The sequence below is a fragment of the Mauremys reevesii genome, linkage group 4 (assembly GCF_016161935.1).
Source record: "Mauremys reevesii isolate NIE-2019 linkage group 4, ASM1616193v1, whole genome shotgun sequence".
Taxonomy (NCBI): domain Eukaryota; kingdom Metazoa; phylum Chordata; order Testudines; family Geoemydidae; genus Mauremys; species Mauremys reevesii.
In genome coordinates, this window is record NC_052626.1 from 97,803,132 (window position 1) to 97,826,459 (window position 23,328).

Below are 23,328 nucleotides of genomic sequence, written 5' to 3' on the forward strand. Positions count from 1 at the left end.
ACAAATTTATTTGAGCATAAGCTTTTGTGGGCTACAGCCCACTTCATTGGATGCATAGAATGGAACATATAGTAAGGAGATATATATACACATACAGAGAACATGAAAAGTTTTTTATCTTAATTAATTAGCCTTTTAGAGTTGGTAGGACAATCCCACCTTTTCATGTTCTCTGTATGTGTATATACCCGGTATATCTCCTTAGTATATGTTCCATTCTATGCATCCGATGAAGTGGGCTGTAGCCCACGAAAGCTTATGCTCAAATAAATGTGTTAGTCTCTAAGGTGCCACAAGTACTCCTGTTCTTTTTGCAGATACAGACTAACACGGCTGCTACTCTGAAACCTGTCGTTATCCAAGTTGGAGTTGACAGGGACAGTTCTTGTGCAAAAAGTTCTATGGGCTCTTTCATGACTAAGGCTGTAAGAAAGTTGTGGGGGTTTGGGTCTAAAAGTTGCGTCCACAGCTTGTTAAAGTAGCGGAAAGTTGCAGGCACAGTTTGTTTAAGTTGCGGTCAGTTCAGATACCATAAAAAAATCCAAGAGGAATAAAGACCCCCTCTGCATACTGCCACAAGGAGCACCAGCCTTGTGTGCACACCTACACATAAGCTCCAGCCAAATTTGAGTGAGTGGCATTGTGATCGGTCGCACAAGGTTGCAGCACCGCTCAAATTTGGCTCGGTCTCCCTTCTGTCATGATGGGCAGGTGCAGGGTGTGCACAGAGGTGCCCTCAAAGCAGAGGTGTGGTGGGGTTGCAGAGTAAGGGGGACTTCAGGACATAGTTGGCAGCAGTGTTCTTTACCCTCCAACAAGTTCTGGATTACTAAGCACTCAAAATTCCTCCAGTCCCCAGGAGAGACCTGTCACATAGGGTTTAATTCACAGTTAGATCTTTAGACACATTCAGCTGTCATCTGGTACAAATCAATATTTGCTGAATTCAGTAGCTAACTTTCAGCCACTGCAATTAAAGAGATACAAAATAATTTGTGGGGTGCCATGCAGTGTTCTGTTGCCTGCTCCCTGCTTGCTTCTGTCATGGGAAAAGATCTGCTTTTCTATGAACAACTCAGTTTTTCCCCCTCTCCCATCCCACCCCTCCATTCTCCAGTCCCCAGGGCTGAACAAGGGGTGAACCCCTGCACCCTAGAGCCAGCCCCAGCTCAGAGACCCTTGGAGGCTGCTTGCACCACCAGGGCTCCCCTGTCCCAACCCTGCACCCTGCGGGAGGCACATGCCCCAGCCCCTGGGCAGCTCCACACACTGGGGCCTTCCTGAGCCCATCCCCTGGCACAACCCGGCAGCCACGGAAGGTGAAGTCCTTGAGGTTATCCTACTCATCTGCCTCTACCACCACCTCCACCATGTGTGCCAGATCGCAACACCACTCACTCAAATTTGACGGCCACCCGTCTGTCATGATTGGGGGTGTGTAGCGGGGCAGTAACCCCGCTGCTGTGAAAGGGTTAAAAGCCAGCCCTTAGAGAGAGGGCTGGGGCTGAAAGCCAAGAAGAAAAGTCTGATTGGGAAGGCAGCCACAGTGGGGCCACGCCTCAATCAGGTCACAGCTGGACCTATCAGGGCCAGTGCAACCATTTAGGTGACCTAGGCGGTTGCCTAGGGCACTAGGATTTGGGGGGCACCATTTTCTTCGGCAGCGACCGCGGCAGCTGGATCTTCGGCTGCCCCGGTTGCCACCGGCATTTAGGCGGAGGGAGCTGGGGCAGGGGAGCACAGGGAGGGCTGCCTGCAGCAAGTAAGGTGGGGGCGGCACGCAGGGGATCTCCCTGCCCCAGCTCACCCCGCCCCACCTCCTCCCCTAAGCTGATTGGCGCCGCAAGCCTGGGAGGTGGGAGAAGTGAAGCAGTGACGGTGTGCTCGGGATGCTCGTGCTTGTGCGTGGAGCAGGGGTGAGCTGGGGCAGGGGGGTGCCTCAAGGTGGTGGGTGGGGAGCTGCCGCAAGGGGGGCACCTCAGGGCGGAAGGGGAGAGCTGCCATGGGGGAGGGGGTGCCTCAGGGCAGAGGGGGGGAGCTGCCACGGGGGGGTGCCTCAGAGCGGGGGCATGGGGTGCGGGAGGGTGCAAGGTGGAAGTTTCGCCTAGGGCGTGAAACATCCTTGCACCGGTCCTGGGCCCTATAAAAGGGCTGTGAGCCAGTGGCTGGGTCAGGCTCTCTCTAGCTGTAGAGAGAGAAGGACCTGGCTGCCTGGGACAAAAGGGTACCTGAACTGGAACAGTGCTGGGGAATAGGACAAGGGAGCAGGGTAGCTCCAGCCTGGCAAACCCCCAGGCTGCAGGTCTTACGCAAGGCCTAAAGAAAGGTACTGGGGTTAGGCAGAGGCAGCTGGTCCAAAAACATCTTGCCAGGAATGAGTAGTTTATAGACTGCAGTCTGCCCTAGTGAGCGGGGGGCTAGAGGATGACTGGCAGTGGCCACTGAGGCAAGGTGGGGATAAAGGGTTGGGGGTTCCCCCCTGGGAGGAAAGACCCAGACTGCAGGGGTACTGCACAGAGCAGCACCCTGAGGTAAAGGACACCAGGGTCCGGGAGGGACATGGGGCCAGCGGCAGGCGAGACACTGGCCAGTAGGGGTGCTCCAAAGTTGGTGAAGAGCTAATTCCCAGGACGACCAGCAGGGGACACTGCCCCAGTGAGTCTCACCTTGCTACAGGGTGGCTGCACCAAATTTGAGTGAATAACATTGCAAAAACGTTAGAGTGTGTATTTGAAAGTTGTGGTGAGTATTAAAAGTTGCAGTTTCTGCAACAAAATTTTGGCCCACAGTTGTCTTACAGCCTTATTAATGACAAGTGGGAAAGAACCTCCAATAGCACCTTGCCACCACCACCATATTGGTTTGTATGGAATGTGAGGTAACTGTACCAACTATTGAAGCATTAGCACCACTTCATACAACAGTTGTTTGACTGTACCCAACCCCTTCTGGCTCTGATTAGCTTTCCTAGACCTGAAGATCTCTGTGTGGCTTGAACGCTTGTCTCTGTCTCTTCCACTAACAGAAGTTGGTCCCATAAAAGATATTATCTCACCTACTTTCTCTCTCTGATTACCTTCTGATATTTGACAAGGCAATAGCTTTGGGTTATATTATAATTATGAGTTCCAAAACAATGTCACACCCTTGTATTCTAATCTATGTTTGTCAGCACAATGAAAATGTTCATAAAGATTTTATTACCTTGAAGTAAACTATAACAAAATAGCTTTTTAAGAGGACATCTTGCAGTTGTAAGACATTCTGGTTTCACTTACATAAAACTGAATTTGTAGACATAAGTTTTTGCCAGCAAAACTAAGAGGAAAAACTTCAAAATCTCATTAAACTGATGCCAAGGAATATTCCAGGACTCTGTCGTGCTGTGCTTCTCTCACATTTTGATGTAAATACTTTTACAATAAGGAGGGTGAGAAAGATAGAAGAATAATGTTGTTATATTTGTGGCTTCTTGAGGTTTCAATTATGTCAAGTTATAACACTTAAATTAATAAAATTAACTAAGTCTGATAAAATAAGATTTCTATATACCACACCACATCCTTCTGAGAAAGAGACACACTAATTTTGAACACATATCAAGTTCCTATAGAAGAAAATAATTATAGATCAATTGGCTGAGGTGTATTATTTAGCAGCATTATAGGAATGTGCTACCTTTAACATCTCTACCATCTAGTTTTAATGGTAGTATTTTTCCTTTTTCTGGCAAACATGGCAGTTCTTGACTCTGATGTAAGTGAGAACCATAAAATCATGGGTTTTAAATAACTACAAGATGTCTTGGTTAATGGCTTACATTTCTACCCTAATCCATCAGCATGGATTTAAGGATTTATTTTTTTTTGTCAGTGTGCTGCAATAAAGTAGTGCAAATAGAGAATATGCTCATTAAGTCAGTGTGTGAAGTTCTAGCACTTTGCCAGGGTCAGTGTATTTCTGCTTTCTTTTATGCTGCATGGCACTGTTGCCTACAGTACCATTTTAGCTTTTACGTAATTGTTCTCACTCTTCGGCATCCAAACAATAAGGTCAACTGGAACCATCTCAAATAACTAAAGCAATTTCTATCTTAAATGGCTTCATATGTGGAAAGTCATATAATCATCAGATATTACCTTTCGCCTGGATTTTCTGAAACCTACCAGAAGTGTGTTAGGATGTACAAAAAGCAACAGAGCTCGGTAGCTGGACAGACCACTTGGCTATTATCAGCCACAGGTGAGCAGCTTGATCAAATATTTGAGTCTGGCACAGATAAAATTAGGATTGAGAAGTTACTTAGCTTTCAGTGACCCATTGTACAGCCTCTTTAAACTCTGCTTTACAAGACAAAAGCATATTTGTTCCAGAAGAAAAATATTATAAGAATGAAAGTCTCTAATTTTATACTGCTTTTGAAAATTGGCTTTAATACCATTGTATTCAGCAATGCTACATTGTGAAGCTTTTTAGTTATCAAACATAATATCTGGGATACGGCATCCATCGGATTATGTTTTATCCAAACTGAGCATAGATACTGCATTTATTAACTGAACCATATAGTAAAAGTCCACCAATTTTCCTTTTCTTCCTTCATCTTCTGGGAAATTGAGGAGAAAGAAGGAAAGTCATTAAAACCGCTATAAAAATCCTTAAATCCATAAGAATCCTGTAACTATATAAAATAAAGCACGAGCTTCTCATCAGTGTTTCTCCCTTGCAATGAAGATCAGCAAAAGAAAGAAAACAATGTCATATCCAGGGACAAATTAAAGCAAACTGGGGCTTTGGCCCACCAAAATTTTGGGCCCCTCTCAAAGACATTATCTCCAGGCTGATCTCACATACCCCCTCCAAGAGACTCTTCCTCCTGTTCTGACCCCCTTTTCCTCCACAGTCCTGAACCACCTTCCTCTTCCTTCTTACCCTCCCTTGTCTTCTCAGCCCCTTTCCTCAGCTCCTTTGGCCTCAGCCCCAAGCACTCCCTCCCATCCTTGTTAGGCCCATTCTCCTCAGCTCTCTTCTCCTTCTCTGCCTCCTCAAGACACCTAGCACTCCCTGGTTTCTTCCTCTCACTCACAAGGCTACCCAACCATACTTCTCAATTGCTTTTCATTTGGAGGGATGGCTTTCTATTTGATAGAAAGCTTTCCTGTCTCACACTGATCTTATGGCATCTCATTTTTTATATTGTGAATTCTACACAGACAATGTTATTGATGCTAACATAGTTAATCTTATGACATTTACATTTCTTGCACTATAATTTTTGGTTCCTCATTTGAGTCTGTCTTTCACTGTCTCCTGCATTTGGGCATTAGCAGGTTGAGAGTGTATTGTATCTTCTTCCCTCCCCTCTCAACCCAGAGGCCCCATTCATGAACCTAAAGGTCTCCTGCTCAGCATGTCTCATGAGCCCTAAAGCACCCCTTCTCTTAAATCACAAAGCCCTTCTTGTTTTTTCTCCATCCCAGCTCTGAGACTTCTGTTTTCCCAATCATACTAGATTATAATATCTTGTGAGCTGCCAGAGGTAAAATTAAGCTACTCTCCAGTGGAATATAGCAAGTATTTTTAGGTTTGATGGTTTGCAAGTTACTGGACTTCAAACATTTCACAAATGCAGGACTGAATAGTGTATGTAGGCATCTGGGAACTATGTAATATTTTGAAGAAAGAAGGAAACATTTTTGAGGTGTTCATAAGTTAGGAAAAATAGAACTAATTGCCAAAAACTAAACTACCATAGTTTTCCAGCACTCTTTACACCTCCTGACTTGAGGTGAGTCATGTTTTATATTATTGAAGTACTCCCTTTTCCAAATAGATTAAGCTAAAACAGCTTCTCCTCTCTTACTGGTACATCTGGTTCCATTTTGCAAAGTAGAACTCTAGGATCAGAGATCAAGGACCTCAAATCTGCGCTGCAATAACTAAAAGCCTTTATTTGATGATAAATAAGGTTGAGAGTCCATGTACAAGTACAACAGCAATAGACACACTTGTTAGATATTATGAATAAAGATAATGTAGCTCTCTGTAGTAAAGTTGTAAACTAAGAATCAAAGCCAACCTAAGATCCTTTACTGTCCATTCCCTCCCACTCAGCCCCCTGCCCCCCAAAAAGGACTGCCTTGATAGAACTTTAGAGAGATAGTTGGCTGGCAAATGTTTTGGCCCTAAATCCTATGCGTGTGCCTCTAAGACCAGCATCTGCAAACAGCCTGCCATACAGAAAGGCTGAATAAGTTAAACATTACTTTAATAATAATATTAATAATTAATTAATCATATTTAATTAATAATATTTAATGTGGAATATGCTCAGGCTATCTGAACAAAAGGAGAGATTACTCAAGAGTAAAGAGAGGATATCCTATGAATGTATTTAAGTAGTTTCTAAAAAGGGAAAGTAGGTTCCTGAGCCTCAATCATCTTTGTCAATTGTCCTATTTTATACTCTACTGAGACTCTGTTTAGAACTTGCTGGTCAAAGAAACTGAAAAATTGGAGTTTGTGGATTTAGCTGATGAAAAACTGGTGTCACTGAAGCTGTGTTGATTTGCAACACAAGGATTTCACTATATTTTTTATAAAGAGCAATCATCTACACTAGTACAAAAATAGAGCCTCAGAACTATGCTTTTAGGAATGTTTAATTACATTATTGCTTGACCTACAGTAAGTATTGCATCTCGTCCTACATATGCACAGACACCCTTTAAATATCAAGGGTCTGTTAAAGGGTGTAGGCCCTGATCACACTACCCGATGGTACGGCACTGCAATCACACTGCCTCAGCTCCTCACTCTTGGTTCTCCAGTCTATTCAGTAAATAAACACTTCCTTTGTTACTCCTAGCCTCAAACTCTTCTTTCCTCTGAGCAAGGGAGCTCTACCAGTTCCACTCTGCATCCTAGGCCACTCAAGAGATATCCACATATATTCCCCCCCCCCAAGTCTTTTCCTTGCCCTGGTCCCTAGATTCAAATTCCTTCTTCCCTTGGGGCAGGGTCTCCTCAGCCTTCCTTATGGCTGTGCTTAAGTCTAGGCAGTGTTGCCAGCAGCAACATACCACTTTATAGATTAACTATCTGACTGAGCTAAGTGCTCTCCTTTATGAGCCTCAGCAAGTAGTCACCTGATTTAAACACCTGGCCTCCATTCCCAACATAGCCTGGTATCCTTCCCCAGAACAACCTGTTCTTACAGGATTCTTAAATATCTTTGAACAGGGTTGGCTGGCCCCAAGTGCCTCTACCCTAAAGGGCCAGACCATCCTATTACAGAGTCCTATCCAGCATTCATCGTGAACCAAGACATCCCACTTACATCAATGCATGTTTTGCCAGTGCCCCACTAGTCCAAAGTGAGTTCAGCTCAGTAACCTGTATCTAGATTCTTAAGGGAATCAAAAATTAACTCTGTCATTCCACAGTGGAGAGAGGCATAGGTGGAACTGGTGCTTCTGGCTCACACAAGGAGCCTGCACCACCAAGTACAGATACCTGTCCCCCGCCTCTCTCAATTCACTGGGTTTTGGAACCCATGTCCCTTGTCTAGCAAGTGCTATTTAGTTGATAATGAAACCTTTTATCATAAGACAGTTTTGTAGTTCCTCATTTACTTAATCAGGGTGACAACATTTTATTTCTCCTGCCCCAATAACAAAGAAATTGGGGATCCCACAGCTGTGAAAATAACCATCCCAGGCTGTTGTGTGCTATGCTAAGTGGGGTGGGAGTGCCAATGCAAATAACTGAAATTCTTTCCACACTCCTCACAATTTACTATCAGATGTCAGGGTAGAGCTCATCCTGACTCTGCCTACAGACACATTGGAAATGTATAAAGAATTAGAACGGTAATTACAAGTACCTGGGAAAGCAGGTATAAGATATACCAGAGATGTCTGTGGTTTAGAGATATAGTACCTAAAAATGAAAAAAGGAATCATACAAAAAGTGGAAACATGTATACATTACTATGGGTGAGTACAAAAGAACAGCACAAGCTGCAGAGACAAAATCAGAAAGGATAAGGCACAAAATTAGTTACAACTAGCAAGGGACAGAAAAGGAAATAAGAAGACAGTATAAATACACTAGGAGCAAGAGAAAGATGAAGGAAAATGTAGGTACTCTACTTGGCGGGGAAGGCAAGCTAGTAACAGACAACATCAAGAAGGCTGAGGTGGATAATGCCTATTTTGCTAAAAGGTTAAATGTGACCAGATTTTAACACAATTACTACTAAGAGTAAGGGGGAAGGAACCCAAACCAAAATAGGGGAAAACCAGATAAAAGAATATTTAGCTAAATTAGATGTATACAGGTAGGCAGGGCCTGATGAAATTTGCTCTAGGATACTTAAAGAACTAGCTGAAATAATCTCAGAACCGTTAGTGATTACAGTATCTTGAAGAACTCATTGAGGACAGGTAAGTTTCCAGAGGATTGGAGACAGGCAATCATAGTACCTATCTTTAAAAGGGAAACAAGAGAACTCAGGGAATTATAGACCAGTCAGCCTAACTTTGATGCCTGGAAAGATAATGGAACAAATTATTTAAAAATCAATTTGTAAGCACCTAGAGGATAGTATGGTTATAAGGAATAGCCAGCATGGATTTGTCAAGAACAAATCATGCCAAACCTACCTAATTTCCTTCTTTGACAGGGTTACTGACCTAATGAATAGGAGGGAAGCAGTAGATGTGATATATCTTGATTTTAGTGAGGCTTTTGACACAGTCCCACATGGCTTTCTCATGAGTAAACTAGGGAAATGTAGTCTAGATTAAAGTACTTTAAATTGGGTTGGATGCAAAACTGGTTGCAAGCCTGTACTCAAACTGAGTTATCAGTGGTTAACCTTCAGACTCGGAGAGCATCTCTCCTGGGTCCAGTACTAGCCAATATTTTCATTAATGACTTGGATAATGGAGTGGAGAGTATGCTTATAAAATGTGCAGTTAACACCAAGATGGAAGGAGTTGCAAGCAATTTAATGGACTGGATTAGAATTCAAAATTATCTTGACAAAGTAAAGAATTGGTCTGAATTCAGCAAGATAAAATTATGTAAAGATAAGTGCAAAGTACTACACTTAGGAAGGAAAAATCAAATGGAAGACTACAAAATGAAGAATAACTGGCAAGGCAATAGTATTGCTGAAAATGATCTGGGTTTTATAGTGGATCACGAATACGTGTCACCATTAAGGTGCAGTTGTGAAAAAGGCTAATATCATTCTGGGGTGTATCAAGAGGCTTGTCATATGTAAGACATGAGAGGTAATAGTTCCACTCTAGTTGGAATAGGTAAGGCCTCAGCTCTAGTGCTGTGTCTAGTTCTGGGTTCCATATTTTAAGAAAGATGTGGACAAACTGTAGAGAGTCCAGAGGAAAACAATAAAAATTATAAAGGGTTTAGAAAATCTGACCTATGAGGAAAGTTTAAAAAATAGGCCTGTTTAGTCTTGAAAAAAGAAGACTGAGGGGTGACCTGAAAACAGTTTTCAAATATGTTAAGGGCTGCTATAAAGAGGATAGGGTGATCAGTTGTTCTCCATGTCCATTAAAGGTAGACAAGAAGTAATCAGCTTATTTTTTGCAGCAAGGGAGATTTAGGTTACATATTAGGAAAAACTTTCTAACTATAAGAATAGTTAAGCATTGAAATAGGCTTCAAATGGAGGTTGTTGAATCCCCAGCATTGGAGATTTTTAAGAACAGGTTAGACAAACACCTGTCAGGAATAGTCTAGATTCACTTGGTCCTGCCTGGGTGCAGGAGACTGGAATATGCTTTCAAGATCCCTTCCAGACCTATATATCTATGATTCTATTGCATTTAGTTATAGTTTGGTTGTGTATAAGAGTAAAAATAAATTTGAATAATTATGTTAAAAAGAATAACCTTTAATGACCATTTCAACTCAATAAAAAAATTAATTATAGAACATACTCCCTTCACCCTTTCCAGATAGTGGAAAACATCACCCTGATATTACAAGCAGCAAAGAGTCTTGTGGCACCTTATAGACTAACAGACGTTTTGGAGCATGAGCTTTCGTGGGTGAATACCCACTTCATCGGATGCAAGTGTTGCATCCGACGAAGTGGGTATTCACCCACGAAAGCTCATGCTCCAAAACGTCTGTTAGTCTATAAGGTGCCACAAGACTCTTTGCTACTTTTACAGATCCAGACTAACACGGCTACCCCTCTGATACCTGATATTACAGAGGCTACTAACAGGCACCTATATACTACTGAGATAACACCTACATACTACTGCATTGGTAATGCCTTAGATAGATAATTCTACCCCATTATATTGTTCTGATTCCTGCTTTTGTGTAACTTGTCATCCATGTGAAAAGGCATGCAAACTCTCCTTGTGGCTGCCATTAATGTTATTCCATTCATAGATGCAAGATAAGGAAATACATGGACTTGCAGTCATGGCCATCAATACTCTAGCCCCTTCCCTCATAAACCAAATATATCACTCTCAGAACATGCAGAAGAGACAGATTCTTCATGCCAATGTTGGCCCTTTTTATGACATATAGCTAGTGAAACTGAGGCTTGGGAATACCCCTGGGATGAAGAGGCACCCTGGGTGTCTCAGAGTTCCATGCTGCCTTTCTTGTAGCCCCATGTATAGGATGTGGGCCAGAAGAATGAAGCGAGTATGACCAGAGAGCCTTTGGGGACTGTTGCAGCCAAGTGTAAGCTGTGAGGTTGCTCTAATCTTCACTAGGGGCAGAGTAGTTCTCCCCCATCTCACCCCACCCAGCCCCAGAATATGGAAAGATGTTGTAAAGCCCCTTCTGCTCTTACACTGAGTGCAGTTCAAAAGGAATGGAGAATTGGATCCCCTGCCTTAAACAGCCTTGAATAACCAGTCTAGTCCAGATTCAGAATTCTCTTCTAAATTCAGGTGTCCCTGGGGGCAGTAGCAGCACTGTGCCATATCTAGGAATAATTTTAAATTGGGAGTTAGTTTTTTCTTCAGGAGCCAGCAGGTGGCAGCAAGGTTTTAAAGATGCACCACATTGTTAAAAGAAGAAAAATCCTTTAATCTGTGAGTCCTAACACCATTCCTTGGAAAAACTGTATAATTTGTTTCTAACAGTCTTGCAGTGTGGTGAACATAATAAATCATTCTTCATTGCCCTTGTGAACTTGTAATATAAGTTATTTCCTGCGTTGCTAGGAGATAGTGCAATCAGACTGGGGCAAGATGATATGCCTTGTCACTCCCAAATACCATTGTTTCTGTAGGATTCAGTCTATTGTGTAAATATATTTTAGGCACTTTGATAAACACTTGCTTTTTTACTATTAATCAGATCATTACCTTTATAAAAATATTACCTTGAATACTAGCATCGTGTTGTGCACGCGCTCAGATCTATCCCAAGAGTTCTGACTCCCAGGTCCTGCTTTAACCACTAGAAAAGCCTCTTTCCTCCTTATTTGAGTTGTTTGCCTGGATACAACCTTGGGTCTAGGGCCTCAAAGTGGGTGCTTAGATTAAAAAAAGAAAAGGAGCAGTATGCCTAAAACAAATGCCATAGGAAAAGAAGTCAAAAGCTCACTTCATGAAATACGTAGTGATGGGCTGGTTCTGGACAGCACCACTGGAAGCTGCAGAGACTCGGTGCCTTCTGTTCAAAAGCCACTGAACTCTTTTAACATTTCACTTCACATATGGGTGTTTCTTACAGGCCTAGGGTTGCCAGCAGTAGTGCCTCCATTTAACCCTCTATAATTATAGTGCAGGAGCAGCAATGATCATACATTAAAGACCCCATCATGGATTCAATCCCAGGCTTTGGATCAAAGTCACTTCCTTTTGAGAGAGTAATTGTCCATCATTTCCAGTTATTAGCAACTCCTTTAGTTTTCAGAAACAAGGCTTTATGTGGAAAACACATGAAGCAGCAGGACTTACGCTGCTGGGGAAGATTGTGATAGAGAGTAAAACTGATTATGTACTCTTCCACTGTAAACATAGCCTTATAAATAATCTTCAAAAGTCCAGGGACCCCATATTTTCTCCATTGAAGTCAATGGAAGTTTTGTCATTAACTTAAGTAGGGACAGGCTCAGGCCCCAGATTTGATAGGGAGATTCATCTTCAGTTCATCATATTACCATCCCCATCTCCTGTAAATTCTGCTGCCCGTAAATAGTTAATGAGGGGGACACAATGATCATATTCTGTTACATGTTTTATTTTATCTATTATCAAAGGGACAGACTATGAATGTACATCTCATCCTATATAAGGAGCAGTGCATAGTTGCACTGCCCCAGGAGAAGCCCAGGACAAGGAATGATGACTCAGAAAGCCACTGGCTCCTGGGAGAATAATTGGCTTTACAGGGTGCAAATGTCTTCCTCCTCCAGCATGCTGTTCGCCTCTGCTCCACCCAATCCCTGGCCCTCTGCAATCACATGTGCAGTGGGGAGAGAGAGAGGGATAGTGGCCCCTGAGAGCCTACTGTCTGTTTTCCCCCAGTACAAAGAAGCAACACAACTAGGCTATTTAAGAGGATGGGGAGAGCTCTGACAACCCCTTGTCCACCTGCACAGTTGTGTTAGGGCCAGTTCCAAACTGGTCCCAAGTTAGTTTTAAATTTTCTAGGCACCATGATAAGTTCAGTTACAGTAAACCTATTATTAAAAAGATAATAATAGTTGTTTTATTAACCTAGCCAGAGCATAGACTAACAGATAAAATCCCTCTCATTTGTTCTCTTTTTCCCTGTTATACTACCAGTCATCAGAGAGTAAGACCCAGCCACATGGTTTTTTACCATCTTAGGAAAACACTGAGAAAAAAAACTCACTTTTTTATATACGATAGCTGAAAAGTTATATGCATGTTGCAAACTGGCAGCTTTGGGAAGCAATACTGAATTTGCTAACTGCAGTGAAAATGGGGGGGGGGAGTATTCACGTTTCAAACATATTTGCTGACATTTCTGAAGTTTTAGTGTGAAATTTGTGGGGTGGAGGCAATTTTGTCAGTATCTAATCATAAGGATAATCTTTTTTACACTAGTATATCTTTATAAAGTGTTCAAACACTTGACACTCATAGTGTTACCGAATGATGTAGAGTGTATTAAAAGGTCCTTTACGTAACAAAGGTCTTCACCTCATGAACAAACAATGTTCTTTTTCCTCACCGCAGGATATATGACTCTGTTCCAAGGAGCTATGTGTTTAAAAGTTCAAAACTTCAAAGCTAAGACAAATTATTTGGTGAAATAAATAGTTCTTTAAAAATATTTTGATAATAAAAGCAACGTGTAAACAATTTGAACATAATAAATAAGTCCATTAGACTTAATTGTTTTTTGTTATTAGCTGCATTCATTCCTCTTGGAATTTATTTTTCTCTTGATGCATGTGTGCTCTGCACTACTTAATTATGATGTTAGATAATATAAAATGCTGCATTGACCACAGAAGAGAAATATTTGGACAGTTGTCTGGAGTTGCCATTATTGGCTTTAATTATGATCTTCTGTCTTTTGGGTACTGAATGAGCCAGAAAATTCTACGTATGTGCCAAAATATTCATTAGTATTCCCTTCTCTGTCATTGTTCTTGAAGAAAAAGTTATTTCTGGCATCATGTTGCAGTTCTTATTAATGGAGACTTAGATGCTTCACAGATTTTTGTGATCATCAGTTTTTAGAATACATGTCTGGATATAACTTATATGTACAGGTGCTTTAATAATCATCTGGTAAAAGTAAAAAAACTCTTTGATCTCCTTCTATTATATGTGAATTATGAATACCTTTTAGCCCTCCAAGTGACATAGCTGCTAGAACTATGTTTACATGCTACCTTGCTGGAGAGACAAATACAACTGCAAGCCTCTCTCCCAGGGTAGAAGTAATGCTCTGAGTTTTTATGGGTATGGCACTGGGATATCACCATTTTGCAGGCCCCTAAAGCAGTAATAATGCAACCTCAAAAATTTTCATTTTTTAAATAAATATAGTTAGGTAATAAAAACAAGCTAGAACAATTTGGTGTTCTTTGTCTTTGCCATATTACCCTCTCTGGAGTAGCCAGATAGCATAATGAATGTAACAGCTCTGAAAGGAGATCCCGTGAATGAAAGCAGCAATTTCCTGACACGTCACCACTCAGATTCTGTTCAGAAAGGGGATCACTTTTTTGGCATACATTCTTGGAATGGCTGGTGGGCAAGGATGACCTCATATTCCAGTACATAGTTCCAATCACAAAAATAATTTTTAACTTAGGCCCTTGTCTATATGGAACTTGTAACAGTTTTTAAAGCTGCCTCTGCAGTGCTGGCCTACCAGGCTCCACACTGTCCCCTGAAATAGATACTTGAGGCTCCATGTAAACAGATGCTGCTGATTTTGGAGACATGTGATGGCATCTTTCACTTATCACCAATCACACTGGACCATATGCTGCCCTTGATCTTTGCACACAACTCTTATTGAGTTTCTGGCACTTTATGTACCATCTCACCTTCTTGGGGCAGATGGTTTGGGAGCAGGTCAGAGCCTGTGACTTGTACAGGAAGATCTGACTTGTGTGTTTGCATCTGCGGCCTAAGGGTTTAGATAATACTCTCATTATTGATCTTTAGGAGGATCACAGAATTGATCTCCTAGACAGAGCTTTAAAGCCTTTGTATTGCTCTGAGCTTTTGGCTTAGCCTTTGGATGGGTGTAAGTTGGTATCTGCTTGGTCTTACTGTTATTTGTACCTGATATTTTAATGTATGGCCTGTATTTGTACCTAGAATGTCCATGGTGGGGAAGAGCCTTAAACACCCAGTCATGCCCTCTATGTCAACAGGCAGAGAGGACCCTAGATGACTTGATCTTGCCAAGGGAGGGATGCAAAAAAGTATAGGAGGACAGAGTGCTACCTTCACAGCTTTACCCCCTGCAAAACCACTCGGTGTGCTATGGGTATCCAATTCTGTGATATTTTGAGAGATGGACCCTGGGGCAGAAGGGGAAGAAGTTGCTAGTGCCCTTGGCTTTTTCAACTACCCTTATCCCACAGAGGCAGCAGACAGCAGCACCATCATTTTGAGTTCTTTCCATGCAACCTTGTCTCACCACTTCCCCACACCCTCACAGAAGGGGTTATGGTATGCTGAGGATCTAATTAGGAAGGCAGCTCCCCTTCCTTGCAAATCTCTAAAATCAGAGGAGTTAGGAAGCTGCACCCGTCCCCTTCCGCACATGCACCCCTCATCCTTCCCACCTGAGAGGATAATCAATTGGGAATTCCAAACAGTGATTGTTATGGAGGTCAGGCCCCTCCATTCTCGCTCATAAAATGAAATATTTCAATCCATTATTATTATATATGGCAGGCATCAGCTACCCTTAACGTGACCGGTTTCCTTCCCTCTGCTGCCTAACATTAGTTCCATGGCCCCAAGGAGCTTTACATAAGAGCTCTATTTGCTTCAGAAGTCCAAACTACCCTGGCTGGAAGTGGAGCGCCAAGCTTAATATTTATATGACAGTAGTGCCTACATGCCTCAGTCAGTTCATGGACCTGATGCTAGGCACTGAACAAAGTCGTATAGTAAATGTCTTTGCCCCAAAGAGTTTACTGGGGGTATATCCCTTTTCCCTTACACCCAAAGAACAACACCTGTTCTGTTGCAAAGGGCATTCCAACATCTTCTGGCATGTAGGGTTCAGCAATATTTCTCTTTACACATAATAGACCCCCTTCTTTTCAAAAAGTAATAGAGAAGAAAAACAGATTTTTACTTTTCTTTAAATGTTTAATCCTTACTGTGGTACCATCCTGTTACATTTATAGGGCTTTGCTGCTCCGTCCAGGTGCAGCAGATGGCACTCTTGATCCTTTTAAGTTGAAGACTATTTATTAAACTCCCAGGAGATCAAAACAGTGCCATACCACCTAGAACCACTTTGCTGGCTTCAGTCATGCCCAAGTAGGCCACGGATCTTGCAAGTCTCAGCTTTGGTATTTCCCTGCAGAAAAATATAGAAAGTATCCCCTTTTAAACAAGGGACTGGGTTTTTGGCAATAGATATGGAAAAAAACTACAATAAAACAGGTAGCTGGAATGTGCATACTGTAGATTATTATCTACTAAAGCAAACACAGAACCTGTCACCTGTTATAGCCTCACATTACCACTTTGAGGTCACGCAGGGTGCACAGTTATGTAACTGTAGACAGTGCCTTCCATAAATCATTGCTCCCCACAGCAGGAGAATATGGACAATATCCTAGCCCTTCTGAAGTCAGTCTGAGTTGTACAGTTGACTTCAGTGGCATCAGGATTTCATCCTTTGTATTTTCTTTCTTTATAACACCCTATCTTTTTGTTTGTTTTTTTGACTACAGAAGCCAGCCTTATTTCAAGATCTTGATATAGGTAATTGTAGCTTCTTGCTGGCTTTGTAGTTGGCAGCTACTGGAAGAAATTTGCACGTTAGACAACTCATTTCTGTGGGAAATGGAAGCCAGATCAGCATATAAGGGATAATGTTTTAGGTATGTGCTTGAAAACCGTTATTTTCACCCATCCTCTCTCTGCTTTCCACAAAATTTGGATTAGAAAGGCCAGAAAGGAATGGGAAAACTCTCTTGTAAATTTTACTTGCCACCTGTTTGGTACATATATGTAAGTGCCAGTTTGTAAAAATCAAAACCTAAACCAAAAAACTAGCTGTATAAATCCCCACAGCTCTAGATTATAGGAGTCTTAGTTGAGAATTTTTTAGGGAAGTGGTTAACACTAAAGGCCTCTCTAAAATGTGCCTATAAAAACTTGTGGGTACCATAAATCAACACAAGAAGCTGATGCACACAACTGCAAGTTTTGTTCAAACAGCTGGGGGCATCTCCACCTTTTGCAGATTCCTTGTAGAGGTAGCTCTGATAAAGGAGACACTAATTGTTCCCCCCCACCACCCTAAAAATTATAACCCCTGTAAAGTCTATAAAAGCAATGGTATGCTTCAAGCGGGTGGGGTTCTACCTTCTTGGGTGGTTGAATGCATTGAATCTATGCAGGAGTTGAACTTCAGAGCATTGGTAATAGGCACCATGAGATGGTGCTGTAGCTCCATTAACAAACTCCATAGGATCTCGAATTTGTTTTCTGGTCCGTGGTTTGGGGAATTTTTAAGTAACGCTAAGATGTCCTGCCCACATTGATCCGGTCGGCGTCTAACTTTAACCTGAACTGTGGCCCAGGAAATCCTTCACCATAAGTAACCTTGTAAACTGCCATGACCATTTTTTGGAACAGGCTCTCTCAATAAATCTATTACTTTGTTGTGCAATGTTGGGACTTTGCGGTTGTTTCTATGATTAATTACGGCAAAAAATAAATTTGCACGATCAATCCCGCCTGTGAGACATTTCACCCCGGGTTGAATCATGTGCTTAGGAAAGGCCTTGGAGCTTTCTGAATAGCCCTGCTCCAGATTTTAAAGCGCAGGTTATGCTTTTATTGTGTTTACTTGCTAGAGGCTTTTCGTCGCTGCTTTGGCTGCTAACAAACTGCCTGTGATTAATGGCTTGATAGCCCTGTTGTTGCACTGGCGTAGTGCCGTGTCAAGGATTAGTTACGATCGGAGAGAACAGGGTTAGAAATGACTGATTTTGATCTTGTCTACCCTCTCCAGAGACACCATAACAGCACTGTTTTATGTAATAGCGTTTATTTTATTTCACACGTTACCCATGGAGAATAGCGGATACATTCTCTACATCTGTCACCAGTCCAGAATGCAAGATAAAAGACTCAAAGAAAGTTAAACACCAAGATTTTACGTTCACGCTATGAAAAATAGAGGGACTACAATGCTTTTTAAAATGCCCTTATGCAAAAATAGATAACGTATAAAAATAACTCTTTTCAGATGCAAAAAGGACGGGAAACAGTAACATCTTAAATATTGATATTTATCTTATTATACACACACAGCACTTTTAATTAAACCACATACAATTGCACTTTTCCTCTCTATTACATTCAAGTATAAGGCAGTCCCCGCAGGGACTAGTGAGTGTCCGATTCCCTGCCGGGTGCAGACAATGCAGAGGGTGCTTCCCTCAGCCCAGTGGCTAGGGCAGGCAGGGAGAATAAGTCCCCGTATGTCCGAGATCCAGGGTTCACACGACTTCGCTTTGCAGCGCCGTGTGATGTGGCATCAGAGAGAAGAGAGCCAGCTGTGAGCTCTCCCCTGCGCGCTCCAGACCCTTCCTAGGGGCGCTGCGCCGCTGGCGGGCCCGGCCCGGCTGGTGCCGAGCGCCTCCGGGACCCGGCAGCTGCAGCGGCCCCAAGTCTGGGTGTTCAGTCCCAGGTCATGCGGGTGCGCGCCCTGCTCTGTCTCCGAGGCTGCGTTGCCCCACGGGCTCCCTGCTGCTGAAGCGCCGGGGAAAGCCACCATCCGAGGTGGCGCCAGCTCGGTGCTTGGCTGCAGCTCTTAAGTCCTGAGAGAGGGGGCGCGGGGCTGCGCCTGCAGCCGGCCGGGCTGGCCTGGGGCTGCGGCGCTCGTGCCGTCCCGGCGGCTGGAGAGCAGGGCGAGCCACGGAGACTGTGTCCGGCTAGGGGCTGACACCGAGCGCCGCCTGCGGCCGTATCCCAGGGGGCTGATCTTGTTCACTGGGGCGGCGCCGTCCTTGTCCTTGTCCGTCAGCTGGTAGATCTGGTGGGCCAGCTGCTGGATCGTGCAGGTCCCGAACCTGCAGCCCAGCCGCATGGCCTGGAAGTGGGGGAAGCCGTTCATGCTCTGGCGGTAGCGCTTCACGCGGATGCGGGCATCCTCCGGGCTGCTGCAAGACACAGGGGAGAGGAAGAGGACGTGAGAGAGGAGCAGTGGGGCTGCGGAGCAAGGGGACCCTCCTGGAGGAGGAAGAGGGCTCCAGGGCTGGGGGAAGCCTGGGGTTAGCAGTGCGTATAGGGAAAGGGGAGGCTGGGCAGTGTTTGCACTGGGTACAGAGGAAAGGCCATAGCCCAACGCTTGCTGGTTGTAGGAGAAGGTGACCTCGCAGTCTGGTGGCTGATACTATTTCTGTGTATCCGGGACTCAGGTTCCCATTTATATTTGGCTTTCCACAGCAAACGTGCTAGTCTCCCGCCAGCTACAATGGGGGATGCCGGAGCCAGATCCCAAGAGGTTTTACGGTCCCTAGGGGACCTCCCCGCGGCTGGGGACATCTAGGATTCAACCAGCCCGAACAAGGGAGACTGAAAACTTTCCACCGGCTTGCGCAAGGGCCCGCCTGCAATACGTGTGTGACCGCGAAGTTACCTGGGATGCGAGACTCGGGGATCCTCCTTCACGTCCTGTGACCGTATGAGAGGCTGCACGTCCGCAGCTGCCACTTGCCCGCTGAACGTGCCGGGAGGTATCGCGTCGCGCTTGGCCCGGCTCAGTGCCCATTTGGTCCATCTGAAAGGAGCAGCAAAGGGGGGGACGGGCTGTTAGCGCGAGCCCACAGTGCAGGAGCCAGACCAAGCACAGGCAAGGGGCTAAAGGTTGAGGTTCTGCCAGCGCAGGTTTCCTAAAGGGGTGTTGTAGGTGCTACTCCCAGAGGAGTTTACACCTTCCGACCTAGGACGGAGCGCGCCCGGACGGCTCGGACTATTAGCCATGTCTCAGAGCCATTCCTCAGCCTGGGCAGTGAAGCACATTTGGATACTTACTTTCTTTTGAAGTCTGAAGCGACGTCTAGCCGTGCAGCATGCACCCCAAGGAAGGTCACGGACCCGAGATAGAGGAGGGCTACGTGAACCAGTTTCATTCTGGCTGAAATCCTGGTGGAGGAAGACGAGAAGAAATGTCATCGGGGGTATATTTAACATAGATGCTGTATTCGGTTACAGTGAACTCTACGCCTCGGGATGGTCCCCAGCCACTAGGGACTCGGTGTGTGTGCTAAACTGAGCGCTAATATTGGCTTAGCAAGTTATCGCAGAATAAATAAGAGTCCCTCCAAAGTTTGCTTTTGTCAAACATTTTACTTGCTTACATGGCTGAAGGCTAAAATTGTTGTCAAAAATACCCCAGTGGCAATGGGTGAAATTAGGATTTCATTCACTCACGCGATTAGAAAAAGCTTGCTACTCAGTTTTTAAAAGCATGCAACGAATTCCCTTACCAGCCTATATGTAACTGCATTTGGTTTTAACCCTTGAGAGCTCAGCTTTCTTAACTCGCATGGAAAACTATGGTTTACATTGCAAGCTGCAACTGATACCAAGAGCCAGTGCAAACCCAGCAGCATAACTTCATGCATTTTAAAAAACAAACCAGATTGGTAACTATTCGCCCCCATCCCCGCCTAATTCCTCTTTTTAAAAGATCCGTACCTGATAATGATGATAATCCACTGAGAAAAATCTTTGTATATTACCGATCCCAAGTAGCAGTTTCCCTCTGAGTCGCTGTGCCACGAGAAACCCTTCTCCCTGTCACTGAGGTAACCACTGGCTATTTTGCGCTCCACTTCACACTTTTATAGAGCAGCGCCGCTGGGGAGGGGGAGGAGCTTCCTATGACTGGTCTGACACTTTCTGTCCCCGACCCCCCGCCTGCCCCAGGCACGTCTAGTATTAATCATACTGCTGCGATAAGCGTGGATTGGGGGCAACCAATACTAGGGCAAAAAGTAAGAAGATTAGCAAAAAACATCCCGTACAAGCTTGTTGGCGTTGTGCTATTTATCAAAGGAATTTTTAGGTGTTGGTTCTTAGTCATTGCATGCTGCAACGTTCATTACAACTTACAATATCTGCTGTATTGATGAGTCTGTTTTATACTCGGAACACTCAATACCTGTTGGTCTATGGAGTATAGATACAGTATATAATATATAGATCCCTCATAGAATGTAAACACTATAGATAGACATTTATAGATGTATTGTAGCTAGACCTGATCATGCAAGTGCAGCAAGTCAAAACTTTTTTAAAGTTTATGTTTGGAAAATGTGAAGTGCAATGGATAATTTTAATGAAGAACAGGCTCTGTTACGTAAGTCAGGAGATGAATACATCATCCAGCGTTGGTATTTATTATACACCCTAGAGCATTTCTGTCTGTTGTTGATCGTTTTAATGTATGCTGACATTTAGATATTGTTAAAATAATAAGTTTAGAACAAACATTTAAAGATTCAAACAAAGGAAATTGTATTGCTATGGAACTAGAGACACGGTCATCTAAAATACTAAAATCTATAGACTTTTTTAAAAAATGTAAGGGGAAAAGTTGTCATGGGCCGTTTTAGCCCTGATCCTGCAAACACTTAAACATATGCTTAACTTTAGTCAGGATAGTAAAGTTAAGCACGTGCGTGTTTGCCGGATCGGGGCCTTTGTCAGTATTCACCATAGCCAATACAATATAGCTTTGTTCTACAATAGTGTGACATCTCTACTATGAACATTTCAGACGTTTGGGTTTCTTTTTCTTTCTCTTCCCCTCGGATTCTTTTTACTAGAGAACATTTTTATTCTGTACCAGAATGAACCAGGCTTATCCGCTGTTGAAATGCAGATTCTTTAGCTTCGCATTGACATTTTTCCAGACGATCCCCTGGTGTTTCTTGCTGCCTTTACCGTTGAGAAATATTGAAGGATTAAAAACTGGATTCAGACTCCCGAGACATTTAATTCACAATCCTGCGAAGAGAAACATTATTTAGAAAATCAGGTGTGTATACGTGTGTGATGCTGTCTTTTTAGGTAATTTTGGCGTGTGTATCACCCGTGGAAAGGTATGTGTATGAAGATGACAGAGACTTTCCTCTGACTGCACAGTTGACTCAGTCTAAGGTGATCCCTCCCTTGCCAGCAGCGTCCAGAAGCATTCACGTCTCACAGCAACCCCAGTGTATACACCTAGTTTGGGATAGATTGCTAGGCTGGTGGCAATAAGGTAGGTGGTTGGGGTGTGGCGAGGCGTTGCAGGTGAATTACAGAGATGCATTCTCCGGGTTAACTATTCTCCCTGAAATTGCGGCTACTACCGTGGAGGCAGACAGGGCGGTAACTGCCAAACACACGTTGTCTTTCTCCAGAAAAAGTGGGACGTTTCCACGTTGCGATTTTAATACAACTTCAGGGCTTAATCCTGCACTTAGAAATCTGGGTAGCTTTACTGGGTAGTTCCATTTCCTTTCATACATACTGTGTCCCAAAACAGAGTTAAATAATGCAGTAGTGACAGTTAAAGGATCAGCAGAGGAAGGGAACAATTAAGAAATAGCTGAGGGAGAAAAAGGAATTAAATGAACATATCACTAATATAGAATTTAAAAAAAATAATCTTTCACGGGGTTTATTTATAGACAAAACCTAAACAGTTGACAAAGTAACATACACTCAAATGGTCATTTATGCAACTAAAGCTCAAGTGACTACTAACCATCTCTTTAAAACCTTCCTTAATCAGCAAAAATACATGATGAAGCTGACCCTACTTTTTCTGAGAAGGCAGGATTTAATGTAATGGGCATTGCTTTGGTTTCATATTATTATAATCCTCTACAGTTCCAGTAAGAATACATTTCCTCAAATGTGGAAAATTTCGAATTAAAATAGCTAATTAAAATTATTGGCCAAAAGAGAAATTCCATTCTTTATACTTTTAGAAAATATAATACAGGAAGAGTCCTACAGGGATTTAAGATTTGTCATAAACCACTCATGGCTCTGTGTCACTTAACAGTGACATGCTTAAAAGTCTGTTCATGACAAACACCATTTCAGTGATATATAAATCATTTTAACCTAACATGAGATTGAAACTTGGCACTCAATTTATCAACCTGCTGGTGTAGTTTCTGAAAAGGTAAAGCTGATTTTAGGTCTAACATGGAAACATTGCTTTTTGAATTCAGATGCTTGTTATCCTTCCTAACCATAAACACACAGAGAGTTTAAAAATGAGCTATAAACACTGAGTTTGTACATGGGGTAATATTGCCTCTTTTATTTTGAAAATGATTTCTCAAACAGTCAAGTTTTTACACTTCAAAAAAGAGACACAGGATGTTCCTTGTATTATTCATCATATATTTTTGAGGCAACATAATTAAATACAATGGAAAATATTTCTCCTATGAGATGTCCATTCTCCCATAGCTACTGACTCCCATTAATTGGGAAATTCACTGGTCTGGAGGATGGAGTGCTAGGCTAGATGTTATGAAGTATGCATTTTTAATGTTACAAGTTGACTTGCTGTTGACCTTGGGTAAGTCACTTCAACCTTTCTGTATCTCAG

General features: G+C 43.0%; 1 protein-coding gene across 1 annotated transcript; it reads right to left on the reverse strand.

The window, feature by feature from the left end:
• Positions 1 to 17,799: 17,799 nt before the first annotated feature.
• On the reverse strand, positions 17,800 to 20,531 carry ADM (adrenomedullin). The gene is made up of 4 exons (XM_039533608.1): positions 20,409 to 20,531; positions 19,743 to 19,853; positions 19,348 to 19,488; positions 17,800 to 18,868 (listed from the first exon to the last, which is right to left on the reverse strand). The coding sequence occupies exons 2-4, from the start codon at positions 19,838 to 19,840 to the stop codon at positions 18,520 to 18,522; spliced, it is 588 nt and encodes a 195-aa protein (XP_039389542.1). The 5' UTR covers positions 19,841 to 19,853; positions 20,409 to 20,531; the 3' UTR covers positions 17,800 to 18,519.
• Positions 20,532 to 23,328: the final 2,797 nt, after the last annotated feature.

Coding starts and splice junctions, on each gene's coding strand:
- ADM (XM_039533608.1), bottom strand. CDS start 19,840: ATGAAACTGGTTCACGTAGCCCTCCTCTATCTCGGGTCCGTGACCTTC. Junction 19,489..19,742: donor GCTTCAGACTTCAAAAGAAA/GTAAGTATCCAA, acceptor TGCTCCTTTCAG/ATGGACCAAATGGGCACTGA. Junction 18,869..19,347: donor CCCCGAGTCTCGCATCCCAG/GTAACTTCGCGG, acceptor TGTGTCTTGCAG/CAGCCCGGAGGATGCCCGCA.